Source organism: Cervus canadensis, chromosome 9 (assembly GCF_019320065.1).
Source record: "Cervus canadensis isolate Bull #8, Minnesota chromosome 9, ASM1932006v1, whole genome shotgun sequence".
Taxonomy (NCBI): Eukaryota; Metazoa; Chordata; class Mammalia; order Artiodactyla; family Cervidae; genus Cervus; species Cervus canadensis.
Window position 1 is genome coordinate 11,053,485 of NC_057394.1, and position 15,259 is coordinate 11,068,743.

Consider the following 15,259-nt stretch of genomic DNA (forward strand, 5'->3'; position numbering starts at 1 on the left):
ATTCCACAGGTGCTCCTCCAGGAAGCTGGAAACCTGGCTGGGGACAGGCTGAACCTTTTCCCTAAGTGTCAGTTTTTTAGCTTTCAGCCATTTTCTGTCTTAACTGAGCAAGAAAAGAGCTTTCATTTGAAGAGTGAAAGAAGGGCAGTGTGGTTCCTGTTCTGAGTGGACTGCCCAGACTTCTGAACGATGTGTGAAACTCTGTGCATGTGTGATGCCAGAATGGTTAACAGCCATGCTTCCATCCACGAGGGCTTGTTTTAAACAGTGTGTGCTCCAGACAGAGCACTGAGGAGAGATGCAGGAAGATTGGAGAGTGCGACCTCCGTCGTGCAGTTGCTAGAGTCCTCAGAGAAGGAGAACATGCATTTAGAGGAGAGCGTGTGAAGGTGTCCGTGTGAGCTGCAACACGAGAGGACATTCGTGTGGTGCTGGAGCTGGAGCTCCGCCTGGGCCTTGGAGGCTGCCTCCCTTGTGGGAGCAGAATGAGGGTCCGGCAGAAGGAGCTCGTTCCCAGGTACGGGCTCAGGCTGAGGGTAGAGGGGAAGAGTGCAAACAGGATTATCCCAGAGACAGCAATGAGATTGTGGGAGAACATTGCAGGCAAGCAGCGGACAGTTAATAGAGACCTTGGAGAGGAACAGTAGTGATAAGGTGAAATTGACTGTGCATTACCAGAGTGGTTGGAAAACTTTATACCAACAAGTCTACCTTCCCCCCGGAGTTTGAACAGTCTGTGGGCAGGCAGACCTCGCACCAGCAGCATCTGTTGGAGGCAGAGATGGTGGGGGCTGGGCCACCATGGACGCTGCCTCAGCACTGAGGAAAGATCCTGCAGCAGGACATGGTCAGGAGGCAGCATTCCATTTGGCCAGGAAGTCCCCTGCCATCTCAGCATCCTGTCCCGAGCCAGCGCTCATGTACTTAACTGCTCTAGACACCAGCTCGTTAGCCTAGGTCATGTGCTTCCATCTCAGTTTATAGTGCTCTCCGTAAAAGCATCTCATCGCCTCAGCCTTTATCACCCTTCCATGTGCATCTTACCTCATTGCTGTGTTGCCAAATTAGGACTCTTGACAATAGCTGTTTGTCACAAGAGGGAGCTTCATCTCACCCTTCAAAGGCACTGAGTTATCACCTCCTAGTCACTGAGCAGTATTGTTGGTTGGTTGGTAGGTTAATTATACACCACTCTTCACCACACTTCTTTCCTTTTAATAAAAAAAAAATTATTATAGAAAATTCTAAAAGGAAAGGGAGTAGTTTAATGAATCTCACACACACCTCTCACCCACTCAGCTTCAACAGTTACCAACACTCTGCCATTCTTGCTTTATGTATCCACCCCCATACTTCTCTTTTTCCTAGAGTATTTTAAGAACATTTCCTCAATATTTTATCATTTCCTCTGTAAAACTACAGTGTATAATATCCAATGGGTAAAGCCTTTAAAGAATAACCATTGCACCATTATGACACTCAATAAAGTTAGCAATATTTCTTTATTATCATCTAACACCCCATCTGTATTCAGTTTCCCCCGGGTGTCTTGAAAGTGTCATTTTACAATTGATCTGAATCAGGATCTAAATACAGTCCACACATTGCCATGGGTTGATGTGGCCCTGAAGTTTTCTTGGACCCTCACACTGTTCCTTCTCCATTTGTTTATTTCTTAACGCAGTGTATTTGTTGAAGAAAGTAGGCCACCTGACCTGCAGAATTTCCCACACTCTAGATTTGGCCGATTGTAAGCTTGCAGTAATACATTACGTGATTCTCTGTACCTTCTGTTTCTTGTGTAGTGATATCTAGAGGCTAAATTCAAGGTTTGATTTTCTATGTGGCAAGGATACACGTTAGCTGGTACTCCTGTATCTTACATATCAGGAGGTATAGGATGCCCAGTTGTCCCACTTTTAGTTGTGATACTGTTGACTCATAGGTCCATGCGGTCCACCCCATCCCTCCATTATAGAATTTTCCATCCACTTTTCATGGTTTAAGCAGCTGTTAACTCAGCGCCCTTCAGTAGGCTTTTCTTGGAAGACCTTGTTTTTTAGGAGTGGCTGGCTTGGGAGCTGGCAGTCATGCTTAGTGGTTAGAGTTGGCCTTGCCTGAGTTCCTGATAGCTAATGGTTGATAAAGGCTGACACCTCAGGATCTAGAGTTACTGGTTTGCAAGAATGGAACAAAATCCTTTTGGAATTTCAGATTTTACTGTTCTGTTTTTAAAGTAGATAAACTTCCAATTCTTATGACTTGATCCTTTCCTCACTGGATTCTTGAGTTTATGTACATTTGCAAAGATTGTCTTGTTATTGGTGTGAGAACTGAGATTGTTGTAAAGCTGGAGTTCCAAAATTTCATTATAGTTTCTGGTATTTAAAGCATAAAATAATGCATGCTCTCATACCAAAATACCTAGGCTCCAGTTCTAGTTTTACAAAATACTGTTTGTTTGCTCTTAAGATACTGGTTTGGCTGCTCCAAAATAGGCCAAAATAATAGTGGCTTCAATAAGACAATAGGTTCATTTCTCTCTTTTAGAAAATTATGAGCCATAGGCCGCTCAAACAGTGGGAAGCTTGTCCCACAAGGTCGTTTGGGGATTCACACTCCTATCCAGTTATCCAGCCCAGGTATCATCCTTGTCTGCATGGTTGAGAAGCTGGCTCACCACCACCTCCACATTCCAGGCAGTGGCAAAGAGGAGGATTTAGAAGCCAAGCGTAACTTCCTCTTACAGCCCATTGGCCAGAATGAGTCACATGGCCATTATCTTGTCACAAGTTATGCTGGGAAATGTAGCCTCTAGCTGGGAGGCCATGTGTCCCTGTCCAACCCCAGTGTTCTGCCACTAAAAGGGAGAAGGGAAGGAAGGATATTAAAGGTCAGATTCAATTATTTATTGAATCTTTTCGAGCTTCAGTTTCCTCTTTGTAACATAGGGATGGAAATACCCCCTGCTGTGGGGTTAGAATCACATGCATGCATGGACCATCCAGTACAGCCCGCTTCCCATTTGGGGTCCTCAGTAAACTGTTCCATTTGTGGAGCGGGAGAGGGGTGGGAGGGGGCAGTGCGGCCTCACATAGCAGAATGCACACAGGCCTTGAGCTCACTGTGTAAATAGATCCAGGCTTGAGTCTCTGTTATTGTCAGCTGTGTGACTGAAGACACATTTACCTGACCTCTCTGATCCTCCATAAAAATGAGAGTGTTTAAGGATTTAATGAAAAAGTTACATAAAAATATCTAATACAGTGCCCAGTATGTAGAAGATACATGGTAAGTAGTAGCTAATTGCTAAGTGATCTGTGTGTGATTTCTTAGGTATGCATTCCTGATAGAGAAAAAAATTATTATGTAAAGTGAAAGAGGACTCCTCCTGAGCAGTTTCAACTAGTGACATACAGTCACCATTCTGTGTGTGTTCAGTTTGAATACTTGAGGCTTAACCCTAAGCCAGTGCTTTCTAAAGCAATCTCTGCATTTTACTTTGGCTGATTTGAATGCCTGTACCTTTCAGAGATGAGATTCCCCCACCTCCCTCAAAACAGTTCAACTTAAAAAAATAATCAGTGTTTGCTCTAAACCCTTTTCAGCTGTTGCGAAACCAGAGATTCCCCGCCTCCTATCATCACGCGGTGGAAACTGTTGTGACTATGCTGATGCCTCACATCACGCAGAAGTTCCGAGATAACCCGGATGCGTCCAAGAACGCCAACCACAGCCTGGCTGTGTTCATCAAGGTGGGGGGCCTCCAGCGGGGAGGGCGTCCACCGGGGGCTGAACGTGCTCTTTCTAGCAGAGTGACTCGTACACAGTAGATGCTCAGTGAATGTGTTTATGCCAGAGGATAAACTTATTCACAGAGAACACTGATTTGAAACCCAGCTTTCCACGACAGCCTGAGTACTTACCTTTGTGGGTTGTTTCCTCCGCAGAGATGTTTCACTTTCATGGACAGGGGCTTTGTCTTCAAGCAGATCAACAACTACATCAGCTGCTTTGCTCCTGGCGATCCTAAGGTAGTGTGTGCCTGTGTGTGCGTGTCACACACTGTTCTTCTTGTCTCTCTGAGTGAATCCTGATACCCACCTGTTTCTCTGGGTTCACATCAGAATTTTCTTTCAGTCCCAGAGGTGCTACTCACTGCCCTCCCTTGGAGATACTAACTATTACTAACTAGTACTCACAGTAGTATGTGAGATATTGTGTGTGTGTGTGTAGTTAGTCACCAGGTCATATCTGACTGTTTATGACGCCTATGGACTATAGCCCACCAGGCTCCTCTGTCCATGGGATTTCCCAGGCAAGAATTCGGGAGTGAGTTGCCATTTCCTTCTCCAGGGGATCTTCCCCACCCAGGGATTAATCCCACATCTCCTGCATTAGCAGGCTGGTTCTCTACCACTGAGCCAGGAGGGAAGCCTGTGTGAGATATTAGAGACACAGTAATTCCAAATGTAACATAAACATACCTGTTGGTTTTTCTCATAAATACCCAAAATGACTTCTCAGCTGCAAAACTAAAAGTATTCTTGTTACAAATCATAGTTTATTTAACAAGGTAACAGAAGGAACCACACAGTCTTTCTCTGCTGGAATTTTCTGTTTCTTCCCTTGTGTGTCTATTTTAAAGACCTGCCTTTTTCATTTTTTTCTTGCTTTGAATCTGGTCTGTAATTATAAGCCGCCTGAAATCCTTTATTGAAGTTGGAGGAGCATAAATAATAAATGCCCTAAAAGTCAATGGAGGACATTATTTAACAAAGTGTGTTCCCCATTTTCACATGAATCCCTGAAGCCATGCTGAAATCTGTAAAGTAGCCTCGAATGTGTAGCCCTGAGACAGGGATGAACCCACAGGCAGCGTGTCATTCCTCAGGGGTTTCTTAGGAGTCTGTGCAGAGTATCCATAACTTATGACTATAACCAATTTTTTCCTGCAGACCCTCTTCGAATACAAATTCGAATTTCTCCGTGTGGTGTGCAATCATGAACATTATATTCCTTTGAATTTACCAATGCCATTTGGAAAAGGCAGGATTCAAAGATATCAAGGTAATCTATCTTTAAATATATTAATCCTAGTCTTTTCAAAAAGAGAGCCATTCATTTTAAATAAGAGAATTAGTTCACACATGACATTAAGAATATCTGACATTTTTCATTGGTTAATTCATTTTTTTTCTCGTTTCCTTTTTTTTTTTTAATTGATAAAATGCTTCATAGGAACTTAACTTTTTTTTAGCAAACTTACCAGACTATTGATCATGCCAGTGTGACTCTTTTTCATTGAACAAGTCCATTGCTTAAACAATAGAAATCCTTTCTATTTACTGTAGTTTATTTTTATTTGTTTCACTTTTCCTTTTTTCTTATGAATTAGCTTTTCTTTCACCAACTGTGGAGTCAAATGACACTCCTGTAGGTAGGTGTGGGCTGTGACGCTTGCTTTCTTGCATCTTCCTCCTTGAAAAGAAAAAGAATGCAAGTGATTGCTGAAATGCTTACGTGTGCTATGCATTTAGGCATTTCCCATGTACTTGGATCAATTTTAAAATTCACGATAAGCCAGTGAATTTGTTCTCACTGTAGCTAACACATTACCATAACATCCCCGGAAGGCTTCTTGTTTTTTGCTCCTGGAATCACTAGGTCCTCTAGGAGGTTTCTTTAAGAAGTAAAGCAAACAATCAAAAAACCCTGCTTCACTTCTAAAGTGTATTCTCCCACTGTTTTCCTAGTCCTTGTTTATAGCAGTAGCAGTAACCTTTGTCACATGCAACACGGCTTTTCACATGCTTTCTATGCTTGCATGTTGAGTCTTTATTAACTGTTCTGTATCCTTTCTGAGTTTGAAGAGAATTAAGCTCATGGAGATTTGTCTTCACTGAGTAAGTCAAATGAATCCATCTAGACTCTCAGGTCTATCATAGTGCAATATTTAGCACCTTGTATGTGCTCAGGATTATTTAAGCTGCAGGAGAGAAAACGTGGAAGGATGCCACCAAACTATTTGTTGTTGCCTAGGCACTCAGTCATGTCCAACTCTTTACAACCCCATGGACTATAGCCCGCGAGGCTCCTCAGTCCATTGGATTCTCCAGGCAAGAATACTGGAGTGGGTTTCTGTTTCCTTCTCCGTCATATTATTAATGACACCTAAATCAAGTGACCCTGAAATTCAGAGAGAAATACACAAAGGCATTCATTCAGAGACATAAATATCTTAAATGTCCCAAAGAGGCTCAAACTGCCTTTAAAGAGCAAAGTAGGGACTGTGGCCTGACATTGGTTATCATGCATTCAGCAAATATTTGCCCAGCACCAACTCTGCCTAACCTTGGGATACAGTTGTGGACAATAAGGATGAAGTCCCCGGCTGTCAGAGTGACGAGTGCTAAGGAGAGGAAAAGTGAGGGAATGGGATAGGAAGTGGGTGACATTGAGATTGGGTGGCCGGGAAGAGCCTCACTGAGAAGGTGACTTTGGGGTAATAACTGAAAAAAGTACAGGGTTGAGCATTCTGGGCCATTCAGAGTCCCCTGCCCAGCCCTGCCCCACCATCTGTCTCCCCGTGAGCTGTTCCCCACACACCAGACATACCTGCTGGTCCCAGCTCCTCACTCCTGACACTGCTCAGCCTCACATAGCACCTCACTGGGGTCCTCGTGTTTCTCCCAGCCAGTCACTCAGCCAGTCACTGGATCTGGGGCTGGCCAGGCCCTTGCCTCTCCCAGCGCCCCACCCTGCACCCTTAGCCCACCATCAGTTCCTGGCCCACTTGTCCTTGGGGACCATGACTGTCTTTTCCTCTCGCCTGTCAGGGTGCTCAGGACAGCTCTTTCTGCCCAGCAGTCGGGCAATGAACGTGTTCTCATCTTCCCCACTGGCCAGTTGTTTATTCCCGCAGAACAGAGTGAGGAGACTCTTCACATACCCCGAGACTTGCCCAAACTCTTGTAGACTGTTGGGGCTTAGAAGGACATGGCTTCGGTATGAATTTTCATAACTGCACCGATAGGAATGAGGTTTTGGGTTTTTTTTAGCATTCTCCTTCCTCTCACCCTTCTCACCTGCTCTTCCACCTTTCTCTCTGTGCAAACACGTACTCACATGCACACACACATGTGTACAGTTAAACCCATAAATAGTTTTCTTCTAAGGGACTCATGTGAATTCAGGCTATGAACTGTCTTTTCAATAATCTGTGCTTAAAACTCATAAACAGTGGACTCGAGTGTTCTGGAAAGTCCTGGAAAAGGTTCCTAGGACTTGAGTGAGAATTTAAATAGGGTTAGAAACAACTGTCCAGCATGAGATTAAAACCAAAGTAGAGGCCTATTGACTTTCCTCTAACAATGGATTCAGTATAAGAATTTAAATCCAAGCCACAGCTTACTGGAAAAGTGTTACTTTGTTTCTTATTTCTACCTTCCCTCAGTAGAGTTCACATTTGGTTACATCTCTTTTCTAGAAGAGCTTTCAGTCTTGTCTCTTAGCTTGCTGATGACTTAGCTAGTTTGATATGGTGCTTTGTCCATTTTAGTTCTAGTTTATAGTAGTTTTCTCTTTGCTTTTTGAGGTACAGAAGTTTTAAGAGTGTATTTGAGAAAATTCTATATTAAATAAGGTCTTCAGTGATAGCAAAATAAGTAGGTTATATGCTAACTCTGTCATTAAACACATTGGGTGGAGTATATGGGCATTAATGACCAGGAAATAGATAAATGAACTCATGTAGTGAAGAACATTTTAATAGGCCATGTATATTTATTCTTTAGTTATGTGTTTGTTGTGCACAAATTGCTCCTCTATAATGTTGTCAATTACTACAATATTTGAATTTCATATCAGTAACAAAATTACATTTGTAATATAATGGGCTGTTCTATATTCTAAAAATTGATCCTAAAACTATTCATTAACTTAATAATAGGATGTAATACTTTCTATAATCAAAATCCAGTGCATTTATATGGTGGTGGTGGCTTGGTCACTGAGTTCTGTCTGACTTTCTTGAGATCCCTGTAGACTGTAGCCCACCAGGCTCCCTGACCATAGGATTTCCCAGGCAAGAACACTGGAGTCGGTAGAAATTTCCTCCCCCAGGGGATCTTCCCAACCCAGGGATCAAACCTGCATCTCCTGCATCGCAGGCAGTCTCCTGCATTGCGGTTCGATTTAATTGTATTTAAACTCTGTTTTCATTTTGGAGTGTAGAGCAGTGTTTTAGGTTATCAGCCTTTGGAAGCCAGATGTGACCACCTGTTGACACACACAGGGAAGCCTGAAAGGCAAGGGCGGGCTTGGTTTTCGTTTTATTCAGAGAGCGCTGCACCCCTTCTGACTGGAGCGGTTTGCTCGCATGCTCGTTTCAGACCTCCAGCTCGACTACGCGCTCACAGACGAGTTCTGCAGGAACCACTTCCTGGTGGGGCTCCTGCTGAGGGAGGCGGGGGCCGCCCTCCAGGAGCTCAGGGAGGTCCGGGTGATCGCCATCGGCGTGCTCAAGAACCTGCTGATAAAGCACTCTTTTGACGACAGATACGCTTCCAGGGTGAGCGTTCTCTGATGCATGGAAATGTGACTGATAACATGACCTTCATTTGGAATAATCCAAAGAAATAAGCAATTAGAAAATTAGTAACAATAGCACAAAAACTTTCTCTGCTTACGCAATAAAATCTAAGAGCCATCTTTACAGGAAGGGTCCCAACACAGGACCTGGCCAGTGCTCACCCGGTCCATCATTAAGCTCTCCAAGGCCGGAAGTCACTTACACTGTGCGCCTTTGTTCCAGAGCCATCAGGCGAGGATAGCCACTCTCTACCTGCCTCTGTTCGGTCTGCTGATTGAGAACGTCCAGCGGATCAATGTGAGAGATGTGTCTCCCTTCCCGGTGAACCCTGGCAGTGTACGTAAGCACACCCACACAGACACGGCATGCATTTGTTTCCTGCGGCTGCCCTAACAAAACACCATGAACGGGGTGGCCTAGAGCAAATAGGAATATATTCCTTCACTGTCAGAGGGCCAGAGATCCAAAATCAAGGTGTCAGCGGGGTTGGTTCCCTCTGGAGGCGCCGGGTGAAGAGCTGGGGCTATGCCCCTCTCCCAGCCACTGGTGCTTGCCTGGAATGCTTGCCTTGTTTGGCTGTGGCTGCATGACTCAGTCTCTGCCTGTCTTCACATGGTGTTCTCCCCGGTGTGCGTCCGTGTCCCTGGTATCCTGTCCCATCCTTATAAGGACACCAGGGCTTGGATTTCATCCACAGTGACCTCATCTTATCTTACATCTTAATGACATCTGCAGAGACCCTCTTTCCAAATAAGGTCGCGTTCTGAGGTTCAGGGTGGATGTGCATTTGGAGGGACACTCTTGAACTATACACCCCTCCTTTTTTGCCCCCCAAACCATAATAATCTACAGTAGTCTTGGTAAATTGCATTTCTGGCTAAGATGGGGTCAATCAGTAAACTTTCAGCTCTTGTTAAAAATCATTCTTAAAAAAAAAAAATATTATAAAAAGCCATGCTTTCCGAGATGGCTCACTTTCTTGTAAGATGTCAGGATCTTTGTGTATCTAAGAAACATTTATAGAGGAAAGAATTTTATTTTTTTAAAGAGGCATAATTCTATGTAATTCTAACCGGTGTATTATGAGATGTCAGTGCTAGTCCCAGTCCTGGTGTATTAATAGCATACTACAGAGTCTTAGAAAAGCCACTTATTTGGGCATAAGTTTCCCTGTGTCTATAAAATTAGAAAGATAATCAGACTAGATGTCAGGGGGGGCCAAGATGAGCAATCCCACCTCTGCTAATTGACCACCTTAATTTATTTTAGCCTTATGCAGATATTTAAAGATATATTAGAAATTAAGTTGAGTGAAGGGTGATGCCAGGTATGATCTCAAAGCCTTTTGGTTGGAGACAGTCAGCCATTAATTTGAACAGGGTAGCAGTTCAGTGTCCTTTTCCTGTTTATTCTAGACCCCTGTACTGGCTCCATCATTCTTAACCGCTGTCATGATGGCATACACTGGGGAGTTTCCTTGTGTGTTTCTTTTCCGTCCCTTTTTCTCCTACAGTGGTGCTTTGTCCTGGCTTTTATACCTCTCTCCTGCTCTGAGTACATCTCCTTCCTGATGGTGCATGAGAGGAGCCCTATTTGTAGAGCGTGTCTTGTATCAGTAGTTCCAAGGAGCATGAGTGGTCACTGTCCTTAAGTGGGCTTCACCACACTCATCTCACCCGACAGCACTGCACTGTACCTGTGTGTCCTCTGAATCTGTCTGCTTTTCTAATCAGAATAAGCAATTCAGGGTCCTCTCTGTACTCCTCCAGCCCCGAGAAATGTGAACACCGTCTTTTCCTCTGGCTTCCACCGAAGTATAATCTCTGTTACGACACAACTTCACAATGAACACCATTTCTTGAGAGTTTGCATGAAGTGCCTAACCTGCAGAGGTTTTCACCACCACTATTGTGAGGTCATTATTGCTCATTTGGGAGGATTTCTGATGTGAGAGAAAAATCAGCATTAGAAAGTTAGAAAGAGTACTCGAGGCTTCTTCTGAAGGAAGAAACCTGCTGAAATAATGTAGAAAGATGCTGGGCATCCGAGCTGTGGAAAGGGAGAGGGGCTAGACCTTCTGGGGGAAGACAGGACTCCCTGGGCCACGGCTGCTCTGCCCCCCAGGCCTGAAGTGCCCCGAGCTCCCCACTCCTGCTCTGACTGCCCTCTCCGTCCTCCCCTCACAGGCTCCGTGCTGGTCCTCCCACCCACACGTGATGGGCAGGCCAGGCCTTTCTGCCCTGTTCTCCCGCTCATGCTCACACTTCCAAGAACAGTCGGTGACTCTCTTAAAACCATATTTAATGATTTCTTGTCTCTCTCCCCCTTCCACAGACTGTGAAGGAAGAATCCCTCACTTTGCCGGCAGTGAACCCGTTAGTGACGCCCCAGAAGTCTGGGGGCACGCTGGACGCCAGCCTGCACAAGGACCTCTTTGGCGCCATCTCTGGCATTGGTAATGCTCAGACTCTGACCTATTTCTCGCTAGTCGAATTCAGAAAGTGTCTTTAATCCAGCCGTCCGTTAGCTTTCAGATCAGAACTTTGAAGTCTTGAGTTTCTGCTTCACATATTCTTTTTCCGATTTTGCTGCTCATCTCTGAAACCCGCCTCAACCCTACACTGAAATAAAGATCCCCAATTTGAAGGAATTCCGAATATAGTACACTTAATTGCATATTTGTCTTGTTTGCTTTGTGTTTAATGCATGTTAATTTTTCATTTTAAATCTTCAAATTAGATTGTTTACGCTTTTAGGAGAAGAAAATCTTTGCAGGTGTGTGTGGGGGTTAGGGTTTATTTGTAGTGTTAACGATTTAGATGAAATGTGAGAGAGTAATTCCTGAAGGAGTTACTGGTTTATGGCTCGAATGCAATGCTGAAATCAGTTTTCTAAAATCTTCTTTCCTAGAATGTTTTTTTTCCTATCTAAAATAATGTTAGAGCAGCCCCCATGGGGAGGAAAACAGATGGCATAATTCAAGATTCAAATTGAGTAGTTTTTCCTTTAAAAAAAAATGCCTGAGAAATGTACTTATTAATATTCTGACTAATTGAGCCCATGTGCCAGCTCCTTCATAAAGATAACGGTACAAAAATATACATACATCTTCACAGACACTCACAGGCTTATGCTGTCTCTATCTCCCTCTCTGTTTTACACCATAGTTTAGATAAATGAAGCACCCTATTGTGGCCGGTGCTCAGACCACCCAGTGATGGAATTAACCCACAGGGCAAAATAAAAGGGCAGTCCTTTTATCTGATCAATCTGCAGGATCATTGTTCATTCTGAGTTTATGTCCTTAGCTTTTGTGTTGTTCTTGTTGCTAACATGCTATTTCACGTAGGCAACGAAACTGGCCAGGCTGTAAAATTGGGAACCTCACGCCAGTGCTCAGATTTATCCTCAAACACCCATGCCAGTCTTTAATCTTGCGTATGTTTATGTGTATTTTTGATAGTTCTGTTTACCTCATTTGGCACCGTAAAGATGAAATGAGTTAATTCATCCAGAATGCAGAGCCTGGCACACAGCATTTCCACTGCTTTCCTCCTGGGCCTCCCACGCTGACCACTCACCCAGCCGCTCTCTGGGAGTGGGAAGGGGTCCCTTCCAGGCTTTGTCTGCAGCAGTTCATGGCGCTGGCTTTAAAGTCAGACAGTTGTATCCTTGGGCCCAAACTTCCACCATTTACAATTGCAAGGGCAAGATGTCTGTCCTCTTCATCCTGTGCCCACATTTCAAAAACAGTCCTGGTAAGGGAAGAAGAGCTAGTTCAGTACTGCAGAGCTTGGCAAGGTAGACACCTCAGTGTTGTTATTTGACTGCCTTTGTAACAAGCACAGTTCTTCAGTGTTAGTCATGCTTTGTGATAGACTCTTGGTAGCCAGTCAGATGAGTCCCGGAGCCTAAATCTTAACTCTCTGTTCCCTCTGACCAGCGTTTCTGTAGGATCCAAGGCTTTGTGGAAATGGTGAAACTAGAATGAGGTGATGTTTTGACTCTGGCTTGATTCTCTAGTTCCACATTTGCCCGGTTACGGTTTGGGATTCCTTGAGAACATGGAGCTGAGCCATGGAGGTGTCTTCAGCACAACTTCAGTGGCATAAATGGCCTTCGATTGCTCTGTGTTCATGGTGAAGTTATGAAAAGTACTTGAGACTAATTTTGTCTTTTTCATTCTTTCTTGAATTTTAAGATCTGGATCCACTTTTCATGGGAATTCACTGCAGCAGACTTGGGCTTTTATCTATGTGCCCACCTTCCTCTCACCCCCCACCTTTAAACACTGTAATCCTAACTTCCTTTTAGAAATGCCTTCCAGGGAAGCTCCCACCTTAGAACTGGGTTTGCTAGTTGTTTTCTGGTAGCTTTAGCTCTTCTTTTATTCACCAAGGAATTCCATCTCTTTCCATCTCTTGAGGAGATTCTCCTTCCACACTTAGTGAGGATGTACCCTCAGCAATTTTTTTTTAAATGCCTTTGGAATATGGTGCATGAAAATTTCTAAAACCAATTCATCGCCTGAATAAAAACTACTCTAAGATTACATTCATTTTAAAAGGCATGCATTCTTAGGCTCAGAGTTCTTTTTTCCACCTACTCAGTGTATTACGTTTTGCTATCTGTACAAAAGGGGAGAGAGTTGAACTAAAGTTCTCTGAAAAGTTATGCACCGGGCCAGGATATTAAATACAGACAAACACACACAACAGGAACATGGTTCTGCTAAGCCTGTTGATTTTGATTTATTGCATTTCCATCTGTTTGCCTTAGATTAGGACTCTTGTGCTGGAATTGAGCCTAAAACTGAGAATTTAGGGCCTAATTTCACTTTCCCGGGAGCCTCTTTCTCCTGAGCTGTGTGTTCTACATTAAGTCCGGTTATATTAGGAGGCCAATAGTTATAATTTGGTCACCACGCATGTCTCTTTTCTGAGTGTAGAAAAAGACTTATTGCTTTTTCATAGCGTTTTGACCTGCTTCTCGTGCAGTCAGTCACACAGTTCCTGTCCTGGGGCAGTGCTGCGGGTGGCCAGGGGTTTACATGTTCCCGCCTTCACTTCCATTTTCAGATCCTCCTGGCCCATTCCTTGATGCACTTAACACACTGAATCGGTTTCGGGGACAGTGGATAAGCCTGGGGGTGGGGGTGGAGTAACTTAGAGGTGTCTCAGTCCATGGCAGCTAACTGGCAGGCTGAAACCCAGAGGGGCCTGCCTGTCCCGAGGTGCTAGGTGAAGGCAGCCTGGGGACGAGAGGGCTATGCTCACAGCCTGCTGCGTGGGGCTGGGGGTCTTCTCCTGTAGTTTGTGCAGCCAACCAGGCATCTCAGCCGGGGGCGTGCCTCTTCGTTCGGCCCAGAGTGTGCAAGTCTGAGGGTCATTTTTAATTATGTGATTTATTGAAATCTTATCTAAGCAGGAAGTCAATCTAGTACTTTTTAAAATTCCATAGTCTCGAGGTTGGGGCTGACTTCTGCCTTAAAATGCTATTTTTTGTTTTTTCTCCTCACAGATGTCACGAATTTTATTTCCAAGTTAGATTTCCTCTCTGCTCGTAAATGTTTATTGCAGAGATTCCCAAGCAGTCTCAGTTCACAGCACCCTTATTATCAGAGTAGTTTTTTTCATGGCGTCCCCAGGCCAAGAGAAACACCAAGTGGTTCTGTTTATTAGGTACTTAAGGCCAAATAACTTAATAAGTACGTATAACCTAAAAACTTAAGAGGCATTTGAAAACTATATACATAAATTTAAAGAAAAAAACATTTTTTTAATAACCACGGTTCTTACTAATGGGGCATGTGTGCCTATTGGACGCTGCACAGCTTCTCACATTTGAAATCAGATTGCTCACCAGCATTCTCATTTCCTTTTCCACATTGATTTTCACCCAGTCCTTGGTTTTTATCACAGCAACCCCGCTTCAGAGAGATATGACATCATGGAAAGGAATGTGGCAGCCCGAGGTTAAAACTACAGTTTCCGACGGATGTCCAGTATTGTGTTTTCCTTGAAAATTAAAAATGTCCCGTGACACCCCTCGGGGTTTTCTGGGGCTCCTGGGCATGCCATTTGAGTGCAGTGGGTTTATTGCATGATTTAGGTTTTTTTTATTTGATGGTTATAGGTAGATTTATCTTTTTAATTTTTTGAAGTCTTTATTCTACCCCAGTCTGAAACAGCATGTTCTCCCCCAGTCTCAGCAATCAAAGGTGGTTTCTCATAAGTGAATTGATAGTTATGTCCAAATGTTTCAGATTCAAGTTTACTTTTACTCTATGTGGCTCAGTTCTTTAAAGGAGAGGTAACTGGATAAAAGTTTTGAGCCAACTTCCTCACAGAAGAAAACAAGTGCCCTAGAAGCAGTTTCCTTTAAAGTTGAGTGCTTACCTTTATTTTGTTCTGTCTCACCAAATCTGTGATCTTGGCTTGACCTCTGTTTAGCTTCTCCATATACGAACTCAACTCCCAACATCAATAGTGTGAGAAATGCTGATTCAAGAGGCTCCCTCATAAGCACAGACTCCGGGAACAGCCTTCCAGAAAGGAACAGTGAGAAGAGCAATTCCCTGGAGAAGGTAAGTTCCTTTCTGGTAACTTAAGTGTTTTCTTATAACTGATGGATTCAGCCCAACGTAGGCAAGCTTCAATGTTCATG

The 15,259-nt window shown here is 43.8% G+C and overlaps 1 protein-coding gene across 13 annotated transcripts in view; it reads left to right on the forward strand.

Moving 5' to 3' along the window:
• DOCK9 (dedicator of cytokinesis 9) overlaps positions 1-15,259 on the forward strand; it is a 270,233-nt gene that overhangs the window by 193,104 nt on the left and 61,870 nt on the right. For all 13 annotated transcript variants that reach the window (XM_043477992.1, XM_043477995.1, XM_043478000.1 and 10 more), the window contains exons 28-34: positions 3,609-3,755; positions 3,951-4,034; positions 4,959-5,070; positions 8,394-8,572; positions 8,816-8,929; positions 10,928-11,048; positions 15,046-15,179. In XM_043477992.1, coding sequence (XP_043333927.1) covers positions 3,609-3,755; positions 3,951-4,034; positions 4,959-5,070; positions 8,394-8,572; positions 8,816-8,929; positions 10,928-11,048; positions 15,046-15,179 — 891 coding nt within the window. The remainder of the gene's footprint in view (positions 1-3,608; positions 3,756-3,950; positions 4,035-4,958; positions 5,071-8,393; positions 8,573-8,815; positions 8,930-10,927; positions 11,049-15,045; positions 15,180-15,259) is intronic.